The sequence below is a fragment of the Trichosurus vulpecula genome, chromosome 5 (genome assembly GCF_011100635.1).
Source record: "Trichosurus vulpecula isolate mTriVul1 chromosome 5, mTriVul1.pri, whole genome shotgun sequence".
Lineage (NCBI taxonomy): Eukaryota > Metazoa > Chordata > Mammalia > Diprotodontia > Phalangeridae > Trichosurus > Trichosurus vulpecula.
In genome coordinates this window covers 199,501,293-199,526,911 of record NC_050577.1, presented here as the reverse complement: position 1 = coordinate 199,526,911, position 25,619 = coordinate 199,501,293, and the positions used below count along the sequence as shown (strand labels likewise).

At 39.0% G+C, this 25,619-nt stretch overlaps 2 protein-coding genes across 2 annotated transcripts in view; one reads left to right on the top strand and one right to left on the bottom strand.

Annotated features, from left to right (window-relative positions):
- The window catches only part of DYRK4 (dual specificity tyrosine phosphorylation regulated kinase 4), a 44,312-nt gene extending 37,450 nt beyond the window's left edge, over nt 1-6,862 (top strand). Inside the window, exons 14-16 of the mRNA XM_036759947.1 lie at nt 668-797; nt 4,075-4,247; nt 6,585-6,862. Of these exons, the coding sequence (XP_036615842.1) occupies nt 668-797; nt 4,075-4,247; nt 6,585-6,862 (581 nt within the window). The remainder of the gene's footprint in view (nt 1-667; nt 798-4,074; nt 4,248-6,584) is intronic.
- Nucleotides 6,863-9,423: 2,561 nt separating this feature from the next.
- Nucleotides 9,424-22,488, bottom strand: AKAP3 (A-kinase anchoring protein 3). The gene is made up of 3 exons (XM_036759663.1): nt 22,393-22,488; nt 13,705-16,071; nt 9,424-9,579 (listed from the first exon to the last, which is right to left on the bottom strand). Exons 1-3 carry the CDS (start codon nt 22,486-22,488, stop codon nt 9,424-9,426), a joined length of 2,619 nt encoding a protein of 872 aa, XP_036615558.1.
- Between the last annotated feature and the right edge of the window lie 3,131 nt (nt 22,489-25,619).

Sequence of the window (25,619 nt, the reverse complement as noted above, 5' to 3'; positions counted from 1 at the left end):
TCAGGCAGTCTGACACCAAAACTAGCACTCTTTCCATTAAACCACACTACATTTCAATTAAACTCAAATGTTACTCAAGTACTTACCAGGTGAAAAGCATTCTGGCATATGGGGGTTTTTTAAAATCCCTCTATGATCACCTTATTTTACATTCATAAATTGTATACATCATCAACTCACTTATTTGTATTGATAATCAGGAGCAGTGTCATGGATAATCCAAGTTATCTTCAAAATCATGTTTTGGTTAAGTATTAAGCTTGGAGTGCATTCCTTAAACACATAGCATCTGCTGGAGGGAGAGAAGGGGGTAGTGTTGGTGCAAGGGAGGCTCAGAAGTTTACTGGGTATCATTAAAAAGTTGTTATTCAAAATTCAAAGTACCTAGTGGATGATCCACTTTGGGGTGTGTGTGTGTGTGTGTGTGTGTACTTATGTACTTGCCTACAAATTCAGGTACCTGCACTGGGCATGGGTAGCAGGGAGGCAGAGGTGGGATTTCCTAGAATGAACTGAGTAACCAGCTCTAATGGGTGGAGCTTAATTGACTAAGTCTCTGATTGGCTACAGAGGATCAGGTACCCATTTGGGAGAGCAGTTGGGAGAATATTTTAATTGTGAGAAATATTTGCACCTGAAACTAAAAATGAATGTTGTATCTCTAAAGATTCCAAAGGTTTTCCTAAAAATATAACCAACAACAGGGGGAAAAAAAGATATCCAGACTCCAAGGATCTCACCATGGTGCTGAAAACCTACGATACCAGCTTTCTGGATTTTCTGAAAAAGTGCTTGATGTGAGTTGGTCAGAGCATCTTTCCCTCTGCTCTTCCTCAATACTTTCGTTGTCATTGCCCTCCTTCATAGCTGGGCAAAGTGGGGGCTAGGAAATATATAGATATCCTGATTTCCCCTGGCAGTGGGGCTCAAATCAAGTTCTCAAAGTCCCTTCTGCTTCAATCAGATGACTAGAATTTAAAATGAGGTTTGCCAATAGACATTAGCCTACTCACCAGGGGCAACAGAGTTTTAGGTTACTTTGTTAGTTTCACTGCTTCCTTCCCTCCTTACCACCATGTGTTTTCCAGGGTAAGGATTGACTCATGGATTTGGTGCTTCATAACTATTGGAAAGGCCATCATAATTGTTTGTATATGACAGGAATCAAATCTCTTTATTTTGAATCTTAGAAATGAGGATCTGCCTAGTTCACCGGGCATAGTGAAATGATAAATGTCCTTGTCTTATTTTCACTGAGACATGAAAACAGAGTCAGAAAGTAGCAGCAGCAGTTTCATTAGCCACAGATCACATTCTTTAATGCTTTGAACCTTAAAAAGTGCTTTCCTTAAAATATCTTTGTGAAGGTTGATAAAGTATTATTACCCCTGCCTTACAGAAGAGGAACAACATGAAGTTCAGTAAAGTTAAGTGACTGGCCTATAATCACACAACTAGTTCATGTTTGAGATGGGATTTAAACTTCAGGTCACCTGGCTCTGAGTCTAGTTCACTTTTTATTTTTCTTCTGGACCTCTGACTTCATTGGGATGAACTCCCAGTGAAGAAACCCCCATTGCTGAAAGAAATCAGCAACTCACCTGGTAATTATAATCTTAGAGTTGCTTTGTCACATAGCTAGTATGTGTCAGAACCCATGAGATCTTCCTGGCTCGAAAGCCAGCTCTCTTTCCACAATATCACTCTGCTTCTCTTAATTTTTGATTATATCATGTGATTTTAGTGTCATCCCTCTTGCCAGTAGATTCATCTAATTATTGAACTGTGACTTGAATGTCTGGGATCTCTTACTGGCTTAATTATGGACTAGACAAAAAATTATGTGGTTTCCCTATCTATACAGCTTATCTTCCTTAAGTGTAGAATAAAGAGGTAGCCTTGCTTCCTACTTTCCTCCCAGGGAAGCTGTATTGAGTTTGCTACAGTCTTGACTGGAGGTCTGACAACCTCTACAAGCAAATTACTTCACCTCTGAGCCTCAGTTTCCTCATCTGTAACATGATGGGGTTGGATTAGATGAGCTCCAAGGACCCTCTAGATTAGATGGCAACTAGAGTTACTAAGGTAACTCTAGGAAACCTCTAGAGATCATCTAAGAACTCTAAGATCAAAGAGCTGAGAATTTAGAAATAGACAATCACAAAAATGTTATGAAGTCCATTCACTAAAGTTCTTGCAACTTATTTATGTCAACCTTTGGTCATAGCCTATTTGCTCTTAATTTAATTATTTAAAAAATAAACCTTTAAACCTGGTTTTCTAGACAAAACTTATCAGAAATATCAGTGGATATTGATTAAGGGGTGATTCAAGAGCAGTCTCCTAACCTTAACCTTAACCCCTTAACCTGGGGTTTGTGAACTTTTTTTTAAAAAAATTGATATATATTTCAATAGAATTGGTTTCTTTTGTAATGCTATGTATTTTATTTAAATAGTATAATTTATGATAAATTTTAATATTTTATTTTAAAATATCCTTCTGAGAAGGGACTAAAATGATAGTAGTCTGGGAGCCTAGCCAATTAGCCTAGGAGCCTCTGAAGGCATTCCTTCATTATAGCCACACTGCAATAACTGATAAAGATTCATAAGGATGAGTTTGAACCATTAATCAAAGATTAAATGACATTCATTATAATCTGTTAAAGGAGGTGGAGGGAAGTGTATTCTGCTTTGGTTAAGTTGGAAAATTGAAAATTTTTGACAAAAAGGGACAAATTTCAGTTATCTAGGAAATTCACATTGGTAGAACACCTCATTCCCTTACAAATCCAGATAAGTGCTGCATTGCTATACATAATTCAGTACTAAATTTAGTATAGAAAAGTTACTGTACTGGGATATTAGCACTCAAGAAATCTTATCAGTTATTATTGAGTTTGGAGCTCAGCTCAGTGAATTGACTCCATGTTCTATGGTGGGTTATATTGTACCTTTCAGGGTTTCCCAAAAATTTAGTGCAGTTTTAAGCTTTTAGAAAACTAAATATAGTTGATTTGATTGAAATCATCTGATGAATGCAATGTAACTAATTTTTATAGAGTACCACAAATAAATGAAAAAAGTGATTGAATGAAATTAGGATCTTGTTATTTATTGGATGTAGGAGCAGCATTAGGGCCTGGAGTCAGGAAGACCTGAGTTCAAATTTGACTTCAGATACTTACTATCTATGTGACCCTGGGCAAGCCACTGAACTCTGTTTGCCTCACTTTCCTCATCTATAAAAATGAGCTGGAGAATGAAATGGCAAACCACTCCAGTATCTTTGTCAAGAAAACAACAGATGGAGTCACTAAGATTCAGACATGACTGAAACAACTGAACCGCAACAAATGTTGGATGTAATCCTAATGCCAATACTCCCCCCTCCCTATGGCTCACCCTTCCCACAGAAATTGCTTATTAATTTCCTGCCTCAAAACTTTTTGCTTTTAGAGTTCATAAAAGAGCTAGACTTTGTATACACAGCTTTTAGAGAAACAGTAAAGCTGATTGATTATTTCTATATATTATTATTATCTGTGTCATTTCTCAAGATACAGAGCTATAATTCAAGAATTTAATCCTCTCTGGAGCTTAATGGATGAAATCTTTTAGATTGATTGTATAGGCTCTCACTATTTCTTTTAAATAACATATAGAAGAACCTTTAAGAACCCCATGCAACTGGGATCCATTTTTTCTTAAAAGGTTTCATAAATATTTGGTCTATATAACTATAATCTATTATCATATTTGGTCCAAGTCTAGAATCTACTTTCCTTCCATCCCCACAAACATATGATTTATGTAAAACCTGAATTTTACATAATTCTATGATGTTTTTCAGTATACATGCATGTTTACACATTGACTCACGAAAATGGTTTATATTCAGAGTGGCCTTATGGTTCAACAGATATGGTAATCTCTATTTTATAATAATACCTTTGCTTTGAACCTGTCTTAAATTAGAAGTATTTTTATGTAGGCTATTTTTAAAAGAACATTTTAGTAAAAAATCCAATGAAAAATAATTAATTCTTTTTGGGGCTCTGCTGTCTTCTAGATGGGACCCTGCACTTCGAATGACTCCTGACCAGGCTCTCAAGCATGTCTGGATTCAGGAGTCAAGGAATATTAAAGGACGATCCAAAAGCCAGAACATGAGGAAAGCCAGCCTCTGCTTTCTTGGAGAAAAGAAAGAGAAAACGCAGCAGCAAGCCCGCTTGGGAAAGACAGGTATAATTCTACAACTTCCTAGTTCTTTAGTCCAGGAGCCCAGAGATTTGGGCACCTATGGAGGCCTTTGGATATAGAATTCTCTGGACTAACAGTCTTTGGCTAATAGGTTCACTGAGTTCCACTTCAATAATTCCTGCTCTTTGCTATTATTTCTTTAGCCTCTTTGGTCATTCCTGTTCTGTTGCTGTCACCCACCCACGCCTAATAGTTCCAATGTTTTCTATTTCTGAACCCTTTCCCCTTCAGCAATTTCTTTTTATTATATGATCCACACACATCCACTGATACTCAACTGTTTGAATCCTTGTTGAATGGAAACAGCCTGAGATGCTGAGAGATCTATGTTCTACTCCCAGCACAGATAGTCACTTGCGGTGACTCTGACAAATCAGATAACCTTTTTGGGCCTGAGATTCCTTCTGGCATCATTTATCATTTGCCTGACAGGATAATTAAAACTTTTTTTAAAAATATTTTTTAGTTTTAGTTTTAAATTGTCTTCCTCTCTCTATCCCTTCTCCCACCCATTGAAAAGGCAAGAAATAAGATATCCATTATACATATGAAGTCATGCAAAGCATGTGTGCATTAGCCATATTATTAAAAAAAATAACAAAGTGAAAAAATATGCTTCAATCTGCATTTAAGAGTTCTCTCTCTGGAACTGGATAGCATTTTTCATCACGAGTCCTTTGGAATTGTTGTGGGATAGCTAAGTCTTTCACAGTTGATTATTATTATAATATTGCTGTTACTGTCTACAGTGTTCTCTTAGTTCTGCTCAGTTCACTTTGTATCAACTAATATAAGTCTTCCCAGGTTTTTCTGAAGCCATCCCCTTCATCATTTCTTACAGCACAATAGTATTCCATCACAATTGTATACCACAACTTATTCAGCCATTACCCAGTTGATGGTCACACCCCTTAGTTTCCTATTCTTTACTACTACACAAAGAGCTGATCTGCTATAAATATTTCCATACATATAGGTCTTTTTCCTTTGATCTTTTTTGTGATACAGACCTAGTATTGGTATTGCTAGGTCAAAGGGTACACAGTTTCACAACCCTTTGGGCATAGTTCCAAATTGTTCTCCAGAATGGTTAGACCATTTCATAGCTTTACCAACAGTTCATTAATGTCCTTATTTTTCCACACCCCCCTCCAGCATTTGTCAATTTCCTTTTCTGTCGTGTTAGGCAATTTGACAGGTGTGATGTGGTACCTCTGAGTTATTTAAATTTTCATTTCTCTAATTAGTGATTTAGACCATTTCTTTTAATATTATGATTATTGATAGCTCTGATTTCTTCTTCAGAAAACTGTCTCTCAGAGTAATTTTAAGGAAAGCTTTAAGGACTGATTAGACCTGTGATTTCATTGGCATAGGAAACTGTTGGGTGAGGAAAGTCTTCCTACCAATGTAGGGAGAGGAGACACTGCTTTGTAAATTATAAAGTACTACAACTTCATGAAAATAAGTTACTGCTGCCACCATTTTTAAAGATTAAAAATTATAATGCAAATAAATATAAGATGCTGTTTATCATTTATTTCATTTTAAAAATTCAAATGAATGTAATATTGGCTAGATTTTTATTGATACCAAAATCTCTTCATGGTATGATTAACTTCTAGAACAGGTGTGGGGAAAGTTGTGTTGTTTTGTTTTGTTTTGTTTTTGTATTGAGGGCCCCTGTCAAAAATCTATTAAGAGCCATGTAAGTATACAGCTATTTTTTTCTTTTAGAATGAGAGAAATATAAAATGTTTTGTATATTATGCAAAACATAGAGATTTTCAGTTAAAACAACAAATTATTTTAAAATATTTTCTGTCTTAAATATAACCAAGTAAAGACAGACAGAAGAAGGAGGGATATATAGAAGGGAAATGAATAGGTGCAGGAAGAGAAAAAGGTAGGCAAAATGAGTAACATAGAGGGGAAAAGAGAGATATACACACATATATATATACATACATAAAAGGGAACTCAGTCATGGAAAAACACAGATATAGAGAAGGCACATCCTTATCAAATAGGCTATTGCTGCTAAGAACTCTTAAAGTGTTGTATTTTTAAAAGCACAGGGCACAAATATAGCTAAGCTTTTTGATACCTGTTCTAAGAGGTAGAAGGAATTTGATTCTTGGGTTGTTTCCCCATCCCTGATCTAGAAGCTGAACTGTCATTGCAGAATGATTATACTATTACTAGCTGTCATTATCATTTCCGCCATGCTTTTCCCAGGGACATACCACCAGGTATATGAGTAACGGTGTACTCATATATCAACACTTTTTATTCATTTGCCTTTTATCTTTCTCTTAGCTGAAAAGGCCTCTGGGTCAGACATCACAGTTACGACCAAAGATGGAGCCACTGAGAATAATCACCATTCTGGTAACCAGCAGGTCTCCACCCATCCTTTGGGTGAAGGCAAAATGGAAGTCGCAGGGGTAACCAGTGTATGGTTGCCACCTTTACCAGAAGCCACGGGAAAACCAGAGGCAAATGAAGAATCAAAGGCGTGTATAGGCTCCGAGGGAGAACATAACAAAGAGACATCTCCCAAGAACCCTACATCCTTCTTACCACCCATTGTATGACCTTCATTGGGGATGGATTCTGTTCCTTTCCACCAGTGATTTATATTAGAGACAACTCTTATATTGTACAATATTTCAGATTGTTGTTTTTAATTTATATAGGTTCATTAAAAAAATGTCCATTCACACAGCCAGCTGGCATGATTCCTCTTGCTGGGGGTGTGATTCCCCTCCCCCATAAACACACACACACACACACACACACACACACACACACACACACATGCACATGCATGCATGCAGACAACCAGAGAAGGATCAGTTCCCTGGGTATTTTTCAACTTGTGTCAGGATTATTTTCCTAGACTCTATCCCAATAATTTTTACATTATTTAAACTGAACGCTGGCTCAATTCCATAAATGAAATATGTCTTAGTTTTCTTCAGGTCAAAGAAAGACATATAGGAGATAAGAAGTATAACTAAAGGAATTTCTTAAAAGTGGAAAGAGAACACTATGTGTTTGGAACACTTTGGAGTATTTAGCTCTGGTTCTAGACATGTGGTTTGATAATATTCAACATTAGGGATCAATCACTCAGATTCTTTTGGTCTTTTGATCTGCTGTATTATCCTATAATGGACATGGCCTGTGTTATATACCCTCCATGCCTTTTTTGAAAAAAAAAACCTAATCCCATTTTTATTGATCCTTTTTATTTTTACATCACATTCATTATAAAAAATCCCTCCCCAAACCCACCCAGCAAGTAATTTCTTGTAACAAAGATTAAGAACAGTTTAGCAAAACTAACCAATATGTTACGTGTATCTGACAATGTGTGCAATGTTCCATATATAAGTACTTCCCACCTTTATAATAAAGAGGCAGCCACATTTTTCTCAATGCTCTCCTTAGAACCTCTTAAGAAAAATAATATTTACATAGTCCTTTAAAATTTGCAAAGGACTTTGCACACATTCTCTCATAATGAATTATGTGCTATAGGTAGTATTCCTACTTCACAGATGAGGAAACTGAGGTTGCTGTTAAGTGACTTGCCCATGGTCACCCAGCTAGTATCAAAGGTGAGATTTGAACCCAATGTCTTCCTGTCAAGTCCTGGTACTCTATCCACTATTATTAGCCGCCTTTCACTAAAATGGGGGGAAAATATAGATGAGTATAGTAACTCTACTAATATATATAAGAAATTCCAGTTTTCATGCTGTTTGGCAAATGTCATATCCAGCATATTCTGAGAATGTGGCTCAGGAGAGTGACCGGAGTTGGATGTATAGATCTGGGAATGATCTATGTAGAGATAATATTTGAACCCATGGAATACATCAAAGGATCAGTCAGTGTCTTTCGATCCAGTCATTGACTTGTTTCATAATTCACCTTTACTACATTATCACCTAGCTTACTCATCACACTTGGTGAGATCACTAAAGTGAGACAAAACAGAGGGAGAAGAGAAGAGGTCCAAAGACAGATCCATGGGGGACACCCACAGTCAATAGGCATGACCTGGACCATCAAAAGAGACTAAGAAAGAATGGCCCGTCAGGTTGGAGGAGAACCAGGAGAGAGCAGTGTCACAAAAACCTGAAGAGGCAAGACTTCTAAGGAAATAGTCAAAATCTGTAGGTGTGAACCTTACCAACAGTTCAATAGGCCTTTCATCTCTTTTATTTCTAAATCCCAAACTTCATCTTCCAGCATATTTCTCACTTTCCTCCCTTGAGTCCGTCTTCGTATTGATGTCATGGAGTATGAATGTGAATGTTGATTTGGCATTGATAATCTTATCTAGATCTGATGATCTTCTAGCTAGTCTCTACCTCTTCAACCTCTGCAACAGATGTTGGTGTATAAACTATGCTTACTGCCATGGTGGACCCAGTGCCTTCCCAACAAGTCCTATTCATTATTGGCTGCCTTTCAATAAAATGAGGGGAAAATATATAGCTGAGTATAGTAAAACCCATTGTCTTCAACTACATATAAAGTCGGTGGCAAGATTTCCTCTTCACAGAGAACAGGCAGGACAAGAGGGAATGGTCTTAACACTATAGTAGGAAGAAATTTCTCGCTATTAAGAGTTGTAAAGATGTCTAAATGTGTTGCTGAGAGGTTGCGGTATCTCCTTTGAGGGAGATACTCAAGAAAAGGGCAGAGTAGCGACATATCTAGAGTGCACCCTGGGTAATACTGGTTTGAAAGCAGGGGGATAGATGGATTGATTCTTTTAGTTCCCTCCCAACCTGAATGTGTTTAATACTTTGGTCAAAATTGTTTTTCAAAACTGAGACATCTACCTTTGTCATTCCACCAGCTCCCAAAGAAACCAAACATTGTGAGCCCTTTAATTGTAATGTGTTTATTTTACGTCCATGCTTGTTTGGATAGGAAAATCTGCAAAATTCAGTGACCAGCATAAGATGTCATGTGTTTCACGTGAGTGGTATGGAGACTGTCAGGGCTCTGTGACAGTGGGTAGGCAGGCAGGTGGGGGAAGTAGGTAGAGATGGGGCGGGTACACGGAGTGGGATTAGGGGGATGTCCAGCCTCCGGCCCCACTGCTGGGAAATGGGACACAGAGGGCCTGCACTGCTCACAGGTTCGCCATCAGCCAGTCCAGTAGCTGCAGCCGAGTTACATTCCCCACTGCCTCATCCAGCTGCCGCTCTTTCTCATAACGGAGTACTGATTGTAGGACCTCCCCGACACTTCGACCTTTGTCCACGGCAGCGGCAGAAAGTTGGAGGAGCTGGGGACAAAAAAGCCAGAGTAATAGAAAGTCAGATGGTCACAAAGCTATTGGGCTGGAAAGAGACCACTAGGGATTCACAACCAAGAGTAAAAATAAATGAATGAATGAATGAATGAATAAATGAATGAAAAAATAAATAGAATGGGCTTTTGGCAATTTAAAGCAAGAAGAATTCAGGCTAGAACTCAAGGACTCTGTATTTGCCAGGGTTGTTAGAGAGGTTTACTAAGTGTTGGTAGAGGTATTTTCCTGGATGTCGTTTAAAGAGTCGAATGACATTGACCATCTGTCTGGTAATAGGAAAACTGTCCTCTAGTGAATTTTATTTTTCTTGAGGGTAGGGACTGAAATGATTTCCTGGGAGGTGGTGTTGCTTACATTCTGTGTTTTCCCAATCATTCATCTATAGTCAATTTTTACTAATCTTTAAAACTTGAGTTGCCAAAGGTCCTTACTTCTTAAAGCCTGCACAAACTTTAAAAAACTGGCACCTCCGCATCCTTCCTGTGTCCTGTTCCTTTTCTCCTTGTTCCTTCTTTTAATTCAATTAAATTCAACAAGCATTTTTTATGTGGCAGGCACTGTGCTCAGCACTGCAGACACAGTACACAGTAACAAAAAGGGAAATGGTCTTTGTCCTCAGAGACAACTTTTTTTTTTCTTTTTCCCTCCTTCCCTTTCACCCTGTGCTCCTGGACAAAGGCCTGCTGCTGAGACTGGAGAGCAGAGTAGTCCGCCAGAAAGAAGACATTTTACTGATTTATAGCAGAGTTTGTATTGAGAAACAGTGCTTCGGGCTACAGAAACTTTAGAGGTTTCTAGGGTTCTGAACTCATTATCAAGTCAAAAACATTACCATCGCTATATTTATTCACCTACCTGAACTATTTGGGGGCAAGGCAAAGACATACCCGTGGGACAAAAAGCTCTTTCCCACCCCTAACCCCATCTCTGTATAAAAGAATGAATGAATTATTATAATTTCAGCAACAACAACAATAATAATACTTATTTGGATTAGCAGGATCACCCAAATCAACCAACCCCCCCAAACCTTAATGGCTAAATTAACACCCCACCACCCTCAATCATTCTGTCCTCTGCTTTTAAGGAGAGAAATAAGTGGCAAATCGGTAGGATTATTTTTTTAAATACCTCCCAGTTAATGGGGGACTAGTAAAAGGTTGAGGATGGGTCTCTCATTTCCAAGTGCTCCATCCACACTGAGGATATGTTTGGGGTATGCCAGAGGTTCAGTTCAAGATAAGACCAATCACTTCCACCTTTGACATCTACAATCCCAGGTAACAACAGCTATAGGTTGCTTTACAGTGAGTGTCAAGAGTGAGTGCCTTCTTCACAACACCCCTGTAAGATGCAGAGAGTGAGTAATTATCATCTCCATTTTAAAGATGAGTAAGCTGAGCATCAGTCAGTGAGGTGAAGGGACTTGCCATATAGCTACTAAGTGTGGAACAAACTCAAGTTTTTGAAGCCAAGCCGAGCTCTCTTCCCATTACACCGCCCTGTCTTTCAAAGAGAACTGATGTTTGTAGTAATGACCTGAACCCCTGTAAGATGCTGAAGCACCTTCTGCTTTACCAAAGAAAGATTCCATTAGAGACATAACCAACATGAAGTTGCCCCAACCGCTGATGCTGCAATGTACATTTTAAGCGAGGTCCACCCTAAAGTTTGTGCCTAGTGGAAAGTCCTTCAAGACTTCTTGAACTTCTAATGACAAGCCCAGCTCAGCTCAGGCCAAATGTCCCTTTTAAGACTTTGTTCTACCTTTGGGTTGCTACTTATCACAGAGAGATGTTAAGAACTTTATACAGTTACTTATTAAGAGCCCAACCCTGATGTGTAGCAGCCAAATTCCCAAAGAAGCAACAAGTAAATTGTTCTACTTAGTTGTTTCCAGAACACAAAATAAGAAGAACATAACAAAAACTTGAGGTTTTATAAACTTGGTCCAATTCGTACAAGTTCAAAATGATCATTCCATTATTTGCCTTATTTATTTTTCCAGTCACTAGGAGAAAAGGGTTCCTGATCCCAGAGGCTACAACTCTAACCAACTCTCCCCCTTCCTCAACAGTTAGGGCTCAGTACGTCTCTATTCCTTTCTTCCTTTGGGGAGATGGATATACCTTCATCAGCTGTGGACAATAAGCCTTATGGGTAGTTTTGAGAACTAATGTCCAAACTCATCTGAGAATTGTTATCTCTGGACCCAAAGCTAGAAATTAGGAGATAACATTCGTAAAGAACTTTGCTCTTAAATCTCTTTATAAATGTTAGCTATTATTTTTGTTATTAGGATGAAAGAATAAGTCTATTTTCCTGACCTCTTCTGGGAAGCTACTAGATTCTTTGCTTCTTGTCTTCCAGCCTAGTTCCATTCCACCCCCCATCCCCCAACTTTTTACTTCCATTCTAATCCCGCCTCCATCCAAGCCATATTCATGTACCCATGCCCAATCCAGCCCTATTATTCTCAAAAAAGATAAATTTTTAGCTTTTGCAGTATAAATTTTGGCTGTCCAGAAAAAAACAACCACTTCCATTTATAAATCTTTTTTGTTATGAACTAGTTGGCCCCTGCAATGAAAATAGTTTCACTTAAAATGCCATTTTCATGGAACCAGTTAGCACCTAACCTTAGGCATATGTGAAGTCTGATTACTGTTTTAGTAACCAGAGCCATTTTTAAGGGGGTAATATGGTCTGATACAAAGCAAACTAAATCGCTGTCATTATAATGTTTTAATAGAGCAAATTGATTAAAATTGAATAAAGTTGTATGGTATAACACATAAAAACAGATTAATAGTCTTAAAGTCAAGGGACCTAAATTCTATGACTTTATGACTCACTAGTTAAATAAACAAATTGATTCATCCTCTGGGCCATGATTTTTTCCTGATCAATTAAATAAGGAGGTTGGACTAAATGGTTTTCCTAAAGTCTTTCCAGTTCTAAAATTCTATGATTCTGTGATAGCTTTGAAAGAGAAACAAGGGAGGAGATGTCACAATAGAATGTTATTGTAGCCTGAGGAATATGTATAAAATGGAGGAGGAAGGTAGCCTGGCTGCCAGACATATCTATGGACTAGAATATACATACACATATACACCTAGCTGTCAGGGGAGCCCAGGAGTACTTGATCCCCTTAAGTCAGCTAGGTGGTGCGGCAGACAGAGTGCTGGGCTTGGAATCAGGAAGACTCAGACACTGACTAGTTGTGTGACCCTAGACAAGTCACTTCACCCCGTTTGCCTCATTTTCCTCATCTGTAAAATGAGCTGGAGAAGGAAATGGCAGACCACTCCAGTATCTTTGCCAAGAAAATCCCAAATGGAATCACAAAGAGTCAGATGTGCCTGAAAAGTGACTGAACAATAACTTCTGACTCCACTGGTCTTTTCACCACAGCAAGTTAAGTTTTGTAGCTCAGAAGAAAGATGAGATATGCAAATTTAGAGACATCTCTGCTCTAAATGTTCCCATGGACTATTTGTGCCTGACTTGTGGTAGAGCATTCCAAGCTTGCTTGTCTGATCAGCCACAGACACATGATATCTTGACCCCAACATAGTGTTGCCATCTTGCTCCTCTTTGAGCTCGAAGGACAATTCCTTGCCCTCTTAGGAGGACATACAATAGTCTTTGTGTATGTTGCAACTGAAAAGACTGGTTCGTGATCACGTCATGAACTATATAGCTATAATTTGGGCAGCTGGAGTTGTAGAGCACTGCCCTCCCCTCACTTCTCTGCAGCAGAACCGTCGATACATGGTAGCTTAAGGGAGGTATAATAATAATTATCATGCCTATGTCACAGAATTGTTAAACACTTTGTAGAAATCTAAAGTATTTGTATAAATGTAAACAACTGTTATCATGCTACTCAGAAATAACGAACACTGGATGAAAAACTCTGATTTTTCTCCCTTCCAAGGCTACCTGCCCAAGGTAGAGAAATGCTAGCCTGAAATGTTACTCTTATTTTCATTAGTCCTTCCCTTTCTGTGGCTTGGGCCTCAGAAAGAAGAAGACTGATTCTAAAACCTTTCTTCCCAGTTCTCTTAATTTCTCTGTACTTTTCTCCCTTACCTTCTCCTGGATCCCCTCGTCATCACCAGCAAAGTACAGAATTGGTACATTGAGCTCAGAGGCCGCTACCCATTGGAGAACTGCCTGGAGTTGCTTGTTCTGCACGGTGTCAGTGATGTTGTGATTGCTGACGATCACCTTGGCGCTGTTGGACCTCTCAGAGGAGTGGCCTGACATACCTCTTAATTCATTATGGATAGCTTGATAGGCATTCTGTAAGAGGGCCTCAGCTGTACCAGTGCCCTTGACTGGTAAACACTCAAAGAAGCTATCTGGAAAGGCTGAAGTTGGCCTGCTGGCATCTCCAGATTTTTCATCTCCCAGCTCTCCCAAGGGAGTGTCACAGGACTTGGCAATGATAAGACACAATTTCATCACTGAGTCCATCAACTGTTCTACCATCTGCCCATTCATGTTACCGTCCAGCTGGTTAGCCACCATCTTTGTCAGCCCAGCAATGGCGCCACCGCCACTGCCACCACCACCGCCGCCGCCGCCACCGCCACCGCCACCACCACCACCACCACCACCACCACCACCACCACCATGTTTTTGAGGACAGTTTGGCAGGGATAAATCAGGGAAGCCACTGTCTTCCTCCTTATTGTGGGGGCTGGGTGGTTTTGTTTCACAGCTATCATCATACTTGAAAATAGTCTCACCAAGTAAATTACGGATGAAATTAAAAAAGACACTCATCAGATCCTTCTTTTCAGCCTCTTCGTGACTAACTCCTACCCGAGAAGATCCAAGGCTGGACTGCTCAGAGTTCTGTTGGGACTTGGGTGCAGTCATCTTTGTCGTTGTCCCAGCAGCTTCCAGGAAGCTCTGGGCATCCATACTTCCTCCCTGTGCAAGATGATACTGAATCAGGAGCAGGGCAGATACAATCAGGTCTTTAGCCCAACTGTCTGAACTATACAGGAAGTTTTCTGGTTTCTCTTGGCAGCTGAGGGCATTGGTGTTAAGTGGGCCTGGGGAGACTGTTTGAAGATGGATCTCTGGTGGTGGTGACACCTTGGTGCTTGGTTTGCCAATAGATCTGCTAGAGGCTGCAAAGGTTGCGCGCTGGAGGCCTGGAGATTTTGATTCTTTCTGATGATTTTTATGCCACAAGGTCAGCCCTTCCTTGATAATATGTTCACCCAGAGTTTCAGCACAGGTCTTTTCTTTTTCTGGCTTGGGTGGGACATCGGTTTTTTCCCTTAATTTGGCTTCAGCTTTCATTGACGAATAGTTTAGATTTCTATGTCTGGGGTCACCCATTCCTTTCAGAGAAACCAGAGAGACACTCTCAGACTTGTCCTTAGATGTTCTTTTGACTGGCTCAGGTTTCTGTACCATCACACTGTGTAGCTTGCCCAACATAGCATCCATGATGTCCGTGGCCTTCTGACTTCCGTGAGAGAAGAGACTTCTCTTCACGGCTGAGACAAAGTCGGTATCTGTCATGAGGGTGCCTGTGACATTATGCAAGTTCTTCATAAAGGAGTCGATCAGGTCTGAGACGACCTCTTTAGCATGCCTCATCAGCACCTTCTTGAGCAAGATAGTTGCAATGGTTGTATCCTTCACCTGGATCTTTAGTGTCTTCATGATGGAGACCATCATGTCAGACACCACACTGTTGGCATAGGTCATGATTCCTTGACTCACGCTGGCTGTAAAGTCATCTGTTCTGTTTGACCCTGCATATACCTTCCTCCCACCATCACCTGCATTACGGGATTCGAACACTTCCTTGTAGAAGAACGACTTTTTAGGCTTGTCATCAATCTTGTTTCCTTTTGTTTCTTTAAATTTCATTGTGCTCTTATATTTCAGATTTGGGGGACTCCGTGAGGAGAGTGTGGCTCTGTCTCCAGAGCCAGGAGCCTTGTCTGGGGAATTTTCTTTGGAACACAAATTGACAGTTTCATTCACCAGTTCTGATGCTACCTTACTCAAGGTTCTGTTGGGTGAAGGTGGTTCCTCACCCATATAGACTGATTGGTGGATGCATTTATTTTCAGAGCCATCGATTTTCTCGTTGATCTCCTTGCGCGCCATGGCAATAACTAGATTGGTGAGCCGGTTGGCATAGAAGGAGACTTCATCTACCGAACTCTCATTACTGCCATTCCAGGCACTGGAGCTCCTGGAAGAGTTTTCAGTATGAGACATTTCAAGATGCATTTTTCCTGGAGTGGTTCTGCCTCCAGAACTGAAATAGTCTACGGTGAACCCACTGCGATTTTCTCCTGAGTGCTCATCTCTGTTTGTCATATCTCCACCAGGTGGTTGCTTCATATCGTGGAACCCTGATGTACACTTTTCCAGGTCTCTTCGGAGCCAGCTCAGGACTCTCATAGGATGAGTTGAGGCCTCCTTAAAGGCAGACAGGGACTCATCGGACTAGAACAGAAACACATCCAAAGGACATTAAGGACAGCCTCACAGATAGGGAAACTTACCACCTTCCCCAAGTCTTCACTAATTCACCCCACCCTCACCACCTCCTCATACATACACAACGCACATAAGCCAGCTAAGTCCAACGATACTCTGCATGTAAACTAGCAGATCTACAAAACGAATTAGTAAATTGCTTTTATCTTTTATTATATAATTGTTCCTATTTAGTAACTCAGCTCGTTCAAAAACATTATCTTGAAGGGGAAAAAGACTAAACATAAAAGTTACTTTTGCCATGTTCAACAAGCATTATTTTGATATACTAACACAGCCCCTAATGAAGAGAGCTATCATCAGTTAAATAAAACATTTAGTTTGGAACTGAAGAGTTAACATAGGCATAATCTAGTAATTTACTGATTAGTAGATGTTGTCATTTAATTTCACCAAATATTTACATACTTGCTATGTACAGGGTACTGTGCTCAGCACTGGACATTTTTATCATAATAGCTTATTGTTTTAAAATGCTCTCATAAGACATCATCTCATTTGATTGTTAGGAAGGTACATCAAAAGGATGACTATCCTTATCTTATAAAAGTCCCACCCAGCGACTATATGAATATAATTACAGAACACTTTTTATACAAATAAAGTTAGATCTAAATAATTGGAAAAACATCAGTTGCTCATGGTTAGGCTGAGCTAATATAATAAAAATGACAATTCTACCTAAATTAATTTACTTATTCAGGGCCATACCAATCAAACTACCAAAAATTATTTTATAGAGCTAGAAAAAATAATAACAAAATTCATCTGGAAGAACAAAAGGTTCAGAGTATCAAGGGAATTAATGGAAAGAAATTCTAGGGAAGGTGGCCTAGCCATACCAGATCTTAAATTGTATTACAAAGCAGCAAGCATCAAAACTACTTGGTACTGGCTATGAAACAGAGTGGTAGATCAGTGGAACAGGTTAGATACATAAGACAGTAGTCAATGACTAATCTATTGTTTGATAAACCCAATGACTCTAGCTTCTGTAGTGAGAACTCACTATGTGACAAAAACTGCTGGGAAAACTGGAAATAGTACAGGAGAAACTAGGCATAGACCAACATCTTGCACAGTATATCAAAATGAAGTCAAAACGGGTTCACCATTTAGATATAAAGGCTGATACTACAAGCAAACCGGGAGGGCAAGGAATAGTTTACCTGTCATTTATGGAGAAGGAAAGGATTTATGACCAAACAAGGGATAGAGAACATTATGAAATGCAAAATGGATAATTTTGATTACATTAAATTTAAAAGTCTTTTTTTATAAAGCCAATGCAACCAAGATTAGGAGGGAAGCAGAAAACTGGAAAGAATTTTTATAGCTAGTATCTCTGATAAAGGCCTCATTACTAAAGTACATAGAGAACTGAGTCAAATTTATAAGAATACAAGTCATTCCCCAATCGATAAATGGTCAAAGGATATGAACAGGCAGTTGTCAGAGGAAGAAATTAAGGATTAATTATAGTCATATGAAAAAATGCTCCAAATCACTATTGACTAGAGAAATGCAAATCAAAACAACTCTTAGGTACCACATCACACCTGTCAGATTGGCTAACAAAACAAAACAGGAAAATTATAAATGCTGGACAAGTTGTGGGAAAATTGGAACACTAATGCATTGTTGGTGGAGTTGTGAACTGATTTGTGAATGATCCAACCATTCTGGAGAGAGCAATTTTAAACTATGCCCAAAGGCCTATAAAATTTGCATACCCTTTGACCCAGCAATACCACTTTTAGGGCTGTATCCCAAAGAAATCATACAAGTGGGAAAATGACCCACATGTACAAAAATATTTATAGCAGCTCTTTTTGTGGTAGCCAAAAATTGGAAATTTAGACGATGCCCATCAATTGGGGAATGACCAAATAAGTTGTGGTATATGAATGTAATGGAATACTGTTGTGTGATAAGAAAGGATGAGCAGGTAGACTTCAGAAAAACCTGGAAAGACTTATATGACTGGTTGCTGAGTGAAGTGAACAGAACCAGGAGAACATTGTACACAGTTACAGACTCATTGTGCAATGACTAACTTTGATAGATTTGGCTCTTCTCAGCAATGCAAGGTTCTAAGACAACTCCAAAAGGCTCGTGATGGAAAATGCTGCCCACATCCAGAGAAAGAATTACAGAGTCTGAATGCAGATAGAAGCATACTATTTGCTCTCTCTCTTTCGTTTTGTTTTGTTTCTCCTTTCTCACGGTTCATTCCATTGGTTATAATTCTTCTTTATAACATGACTAATGTGAAAATATGTTTAATATGAATGTATGTGTAGAGCCTATATCAGATTGCACGCCATCTTGCAGAAGTGGGAGAGTAGGGAGGGGGAGAAAATTTAACACTCAGAAAAAGCTTGTCAAACTGAAGTTGTAAACTAAGAATAAATAAATAAAAATGTATTTCAGGATTAAAGTATTAAAAAAACCAAACCAAACCAAAACAAACAAACCCCACAAAAGTCTTCAGGAGATTAAATTATTTGCCTAAGACCAAAAAGGTTAGAAAATGTAAAAGCCAGGACCTGATTTATCCTGTTTTAAAATCCATTCTTCTTTGTACCATTATATTATGCTAATAGACATTAACTGTAGCACATACATGCGTCCTGGAGTAGATGCACACACACATATACATATTTAAAAATTATTGGTATCCCCTAAAGCCCAAATGCAGAGACCACAGCTTGTACTTCTGTGCTTTCATAGGCTATTAAGTAGAGCTGGACGGGACCTTTGAGGTTGTCTTGTCCAATTCCCTGACTTTATAGGTGAGGAACTGAAGCTGAGAGTTATGAGACTTGTCTAAGGTCACACAGGTAATAAACGGCAAAGCTGGATTTGAACACAAATCCCTTGGCTCTAAATCCAGCACCTTACGTAGTGGACATACAAATAGATATTTGTTGATTTAACACAGAACCTGGAACTGAAACTACCTTTCCTTTCTAGAAAAGGAAGAGCTGAAAAACAATGCAAAAAAAGAAAACCATTAGCATAAGCAGTTCAGATGGGAATCTAGGCTTTATATAGATTAAGCCTTGTAATAGAAGTATTTTCCTATTCATTACATTTTTGTTAGCAAGTTATTTATGGATCTATTAGTGCTGTTTGTCTTAAATGGCCATAAAAGATAGATTAAATGGATCATTTGACAACATGTAGGGGCCATGGATCATGTCTGATTAATTAGCTAAATATAGATTGTTGTTACATATTTTGAATCCTCTCTTATGTTCTGTTATGCACACGGTGCGCTTTTTTCTCTTTCTTGCTTTCTATTAAGTTTCAATATTTAAGTTTATGATATGTTTTGTTTCTTTTCTCTATTCTGTATTTGTGTTCTGGCCCTTGAGTCTAAAATAATAATTAAAAAAATAAATATAGAGCCCAATACAGCACAACATGCAATTAAGAGTTTACCACATCTTAAAAAAATTTGATTATTAATTAATTAATTAATAATAGCTAACATTTATATGTGTGCCAGGCACTGTTCTAAGTGCTTCACAATTATATCATTTGGACTTCATAACAACCCTGGGAGGTAGGTGCTTCTATTATCCCCATTTTACAGATAAAGAAACTGAGGCACACAGGGGTTAAATGACTTGTTCAAGGTCACATAGCTAGTAAATGTCTGAGGTACTGCATTACCTAGCTAACGATGAAGATGATGTTGATTAAAGATCCAATAGTTCTGTGACATTTTTAGATGCCCTGAAGAAGATAGCTTGTACCTTTGATACACACTTGAATTCTACATTCACATTCTCAATGTGAAGGACACCCAGTTTCATCCCATGTCTAAGAGTAAAATCAGACAGGATTCTCAGCTCTTGAATCTCCTTTCTCTACTACATCCCTCTCTCTTAGATGGAGCCCCCTTTGAAGACAACAAAATACAGGCATGCCCCACTTAATGTTTTTGAATGGTTCCATGAAAACACTACTCTAAGTGAAACAACATGGGGAAGGATAGTCTCAATAACAATATATATTATAGAGTATTTTTTTCCTGGACATACAAAATTTGAACATAAAAGCTTAAAATCACAAGCCTTTACAGGGATCTGAGCCTATGATAAGGCAGGGTTATTAGGTTACCCTAATGGACCTAAGTTGTGAAAACTTGATATTCACTCATTAGAGAGACCACTGAGGTATGCGATAGCAGTATGGGAAAAAGGGAGATGAATGGTAGCTGGAGAAAAAGAAGCAGAATCAAGTGACCTTCTGGAAGGGGGATGGGAAACTTTGTTTCTCTCTGAGAAGCCTATTATGATAGGAGTTCTAAACGTGTGTGTGTGTGTGTGTGTGTGTGTGTGTGTGTGTGTATGTTTATAAGATGCATCCCTCTGGCTGTCTGGTGAAGCCAGACTTCAAGACTTTGCAAGTCTTGTTGTATGAGACCCTAAGACCCTTTCTTGGAATAATTATTTTAAACACATGAAACAAAATTCATAGGATTAAGGAAACAAATTATCTTGAAATATAATGATATTAATAAAACAAGTTTACATTTCCTAGGTTAATAACCTCTGCTTTGAGACCTAGCTAAAGATGATAACTCTTGAAAGAGCATGGATATAATTTCTCAAGAAAAGAATAAATAATATCTACTGGCAAAATCCATCTTCACAGAGTATCTAGGCAATGGAAAAGTGCTGGGCCCTACTGCCCAGAACATATGGAAGAAGAAGGGCCACTGATTAGAACTGAGCCTTAGCTTTTTTTTTTTAAAAAAAACTTCAACAAGTCTTATTTCCTTTGTTCATATCCCCAAAGCAGATGACTAGGGTAATTAAGGTAATTTTGCCTCTTTGTGAATGGTGGTGGTGATACTGCAGAAAGAGTGCAATATTGTTGTTTGCCCTTCATTCTTGGAGAGGACCATGACATCAGGAAGGTGATGCCATGACTTGCAAATGAACTGGATTTAAGTGACGGAGGGCTGTGCAAGGTCACTAGCCTCATTTTCTCCTCTGGAACCATCTGGCTCCAGGGGCAAGATATAGATCAGGACAACTGGAGATGGCCCTGGAAAGAGTGCAACAGACTTGGTCAGAAGCCAGCTCTAACATTTAATAGGTGTGCGACCTTGGCCAAGTTACATAAACTAGTTTCTTCATCTCCAAAATGGGAAAAAGAATATTTACATTATCTACCTTTGAAGTATTCTTGGGAGAAAAAGGCTTTGTAAACTTTAAAAAATTATTGCTTTATAAGGTTCTATTGCAGCTAAATGGATCAGTGGGTAAAGGCACTCACAGTGACCTGGAGTCAGGAGGATTCTGAGTTAAAATTCCACCCTACACACTTTCTAGCTGTATGACTCTGGGTAAGTCATTTAACCTCTCTTTCAGTCTCAATTTCCTCATCTGTAAAAGGGAGATAACAGCAGCACCCACCTCCTAGGACTGTTGTGAGGCTCAAATGAGATGTTACACATACAGAGCTTTGCAAGTCTTAAAGTGGTTTTTTTTTTCTAATAAACACTACTCATTATTACATGGCTTCTATACGTGGATTATTTGTATGATCACGCCTTTCTGTGATATTTTACAATCCATGTGAAGAACAAAGACTTTACTGAGCACCAAGTTTAACAAAGATGAAGTTCAATTTATCTAAGCAGTTGTCTGTAAAGGGGGTGGGGAGCAGGAGAAGAGGAACTGAGGTCAACATCACCCTGCCTTTAGGGTAAAATTTGGTTATAAATGTATTGCTACATAACATTGCTAGGATAATTTTATGAAGAGTATGCCTGTACATGCTCTTTCTCTTCAGATCTGACTAAGAAATATATCTCATACAAGGGGATCCTCTTTAATCCACTGAATTCCTTATTCTCTGGGGATTCAATCTTCTCTTGGGGATCCACATTTGTTGAAAAGATGGAGGGTGGGAGGGTAAGAATCGGAGGCGTGCTCAAGGGTGTAGGTATTACCCAATCGCTAAATTTTCTGTGTAAGCATTTACACCTTGGAAATCCACAGGCTACAGACCAGGGATTGATTTACCATTTTGTTGATTGTTTAAACTTAGGAAAGTGATGGAGAAAAAGTTAGTATTGAAGATTAAATAAATGTATCCTGCAATCCAGGGAGAGCTGGTTGTTAAACATTTCCCAGAACAGCACTGATAAGAGCTCCCTTTAAAGGAATCCCATAAATTCTTAACTCAGTGTTCCAAAGGAGGCTGCCCCTTACTTACCATTTTCCAGTCTTGGTGCTGGCCATCTCCAGGAGTATAAACATCTACTTTGCATACTCCGCTTTGGCTTTGTAACCAGTCAACCTTGTCAGACATCTGGTGGGAGGAAAAAAGAAATGAAGTTATGAAAAAGGTAGATTCTAAAACTGGAGGGAGAACAATAGGGGAGAAGTAAAACAAATGATTCCTGAGAACTGGAGGCAGGAAAAATTTGAGGAAAACTCCCAGCAGAGCTTTTTCAAATGCCCAAGGTCCACATAAGTATCATTATCCAGTGGTAAATTTCATCCCTATAAGTGATATCATGAACATCAGGTGAGACATCATACAAATGAGCCTGCAGCCTCTAGTCCCTATACTTCTTTGTTTCTACCCCGATTTGCTTTAGTCATCACTACTTTCTTATTGAGAACACAGAACTGGCAGCCTTAGACAATATGGCCAGCTAACAGTCATTTATGTAGCTTAGGTGGCCAATGGCTTCAACTGTTTAGGATACTTAAATCTGTATCTATGCATCTATATTTCAATACTGTAGCACTCATTGGTCTGTGCTTAGCTCCTTTCCTCCTGTGCCAAGCTTTCATTACCCAGAGGTCCAAAGCTGATGTCGCCTTTTCTTTATTCTCGTTTTTCCTCTACATGTAATTCAGTTATTTCAGTCACATCTGACTCTCCATGACCCCATTTGGGGTTTTCTTTTGGCAAAGAAACTGGAATGGTTTGCCATTTCCTTCTTCAGTTCATTTGACAGATGAGGAAGTGGAGGCAAACAGCATTAAGTGACTTGCCCAGAGTCACAAAGATAAGTGTCTGAGGCCAAATCTGAACTCAGGAAGACGAGTCTTCTTCACTCCAGGTCCAGTGCTCTATCTACTGAGCCACCTAGCTGCCCTTGAGTACCTCCTCCTAAGATAAGAGAGAACAAAGTGACCTAACTGCTTTCTTCCTACTTCCTTTCCTTCCTCCTCCTCCTCTTTTTCTCATCTCCCATTACAATTGATTATATCTTGTTACAACAAAGACCATCTTACTTCTTTTTCCTATACAGTACTGGGTGTCTTTAGTGTTGAATAGATATGGCTTGACAAAAATGGGTCATTGGCTGAGTTTTCAACATCATTAACCCTACAGAAACATTTGATGTGATGACATTTGCACTGTAGAACAAAAATCTCTTTCCCTCATCCCCATCCCCAACCAATCAACTGACAATGAAAGTAGACAGAAGGTTTCATTAAGTAGAGTGATAGGTGGATAATGTACACATCTCATAAGGGTGAAAGCCCCAGTTCTAGTAAGGAAAGACTATGTTTTCTGAATAGTATTTAGAACATTTTGCATAATGGTTAAATATAGATGATAAGAAATGTTTAAAAAGTTGCCTACGTAAGGTTCCACAAGAACTGGGAAATAGAGTCATACACTAGTCAACCCCAGGTCATCATATACTAAATTAAAGTAACTCAAGATTTCTACCACTGCCTTCCAGTAGTCATTGTTCTGGGATTCATGTTTCCTGGATTCTTTCTACCACAAAAATAACACCATGATAGATTTCTTGGACTATACGCTATCTTGGTGGGCATCTGATTTATTCACTTACCTGAGTAAGACTAAATCTAAACTCTCTCAAAAAACTGGTTTGCTATTTTCCTAAAATGCCCTCAGAAGGGGACTTGGTACCCTTTCATTATTCTAAATGTCCAGAAGTTTAAACTCATCATCTCCTACTCTTCACAACCCACCCCTGTCCGTTCTTGGCCGTAGCAACATATGCATGAGCTTGATTAGTCACCAGCAGGAAGTAGATTCCTAGCAATAGAGAAATGTAGAAAAGTGGTTTTCTCTAGAGATCACTACTGTTCTAGAACCAAAGTTAGGGATATGTCACTTAGGACTGCAGCCTGGAATTCTGTAGCATCAGTTGTTATCATTGGGGACTCCCTGATTCATACTAATGGGTCAGATGGTTCAACAGCAGTAATGATAGAGAGAATAAAAGCAAGGAAGACAAAGCTTAAGAAACACCTACTGTTACTGAGTGCAGGTCCTAAAGTATGAAGAAGGATCTCCAATAGTTTGATTGTCTTCACAATTCTTAAGTTTACCCACCCCTCCTGCCATGTAATATCAGGAACCTGCAGGGAGAAGACAAATACAAAATGATTAGTTGTTTTGTCTATGGCTTACATTAAAGAATAGCTTTTATTGTTTAACGTCTGGAATCCCTAAATGATATTTTTCCATGTGACATAGATGCAACAAGCACAAAATTATGACATGCATAATGGAAAAGCTAGTAATGCCTTACTTTCAGCCAAATCTAGAATGTAGTTTCCTGAGAAAGAAGCTGCCCTGTGGCCCTACTATATATTAGGTGACTATAAAGTGTGATTTAATGTTTTCAGAATGTACTAATTGCTGGGGGTAATGTGATACAGAGAGATTGGATTTGTACCTGCTGGTCTAGTTCAGGTAGATGTCACAATGCTCTCCAAATTTCCCAAAAGTGGCTGTCGATGTTGTAGTAGTAGCTAACATTCATATAATGCCTACTATGTGCCAGGCACTGTGCTAAGCACTTTACACATATTTTCTCACTTGATCCTCACAACGACTTGGGTGGGGGGTGGGTGCTATTATTGTGCCCCCCAACTTTTACAGATGAAGAAACTGAGGCTAACAGAAGTTAAGTGACTTGACCAGGATCACATAGCTAGTGTCTGAGGTCAAATTTGAACTCGTCTTCCTGACTCCAGGTCCAGCGCTATAACACCTATTTGCCCCATCAGTATCAGAATGTGGACTTGCTTAGGTAGTCCTGAGCCTGTGACAAGGTAGCTCAAGAAGTCCTTGGCTCCTCTGGTAGCTAGGCAACAGTGTATAGAGTGCTGGGCTTGAAGTCAAGAAGACTCATCTTCTTGAGTTCAAACCTGGTGTCAGACACCACTAGCTATGTGATTCTGGACAAGTCACTTAGCCCTGTTTGCCTCAGTTTCCTCATCTGTAAAAATGAGCTGGAGAAGGAAATGTCAAACCAGTCCAGTATCTTTGCCAAGAAAACCCCAAATGGGGTCACGAAGAGTCAGACACGACTGAAACGACTGAACAACAACTCAATCCCTAGAACACAGATCCAACTAGTATCTAAAGACTCAACATCTGAGGATAAGTTTACTCCAAGCTTACTCCAATGGCAGACCTTATTTGGACTAGTCAGTCAG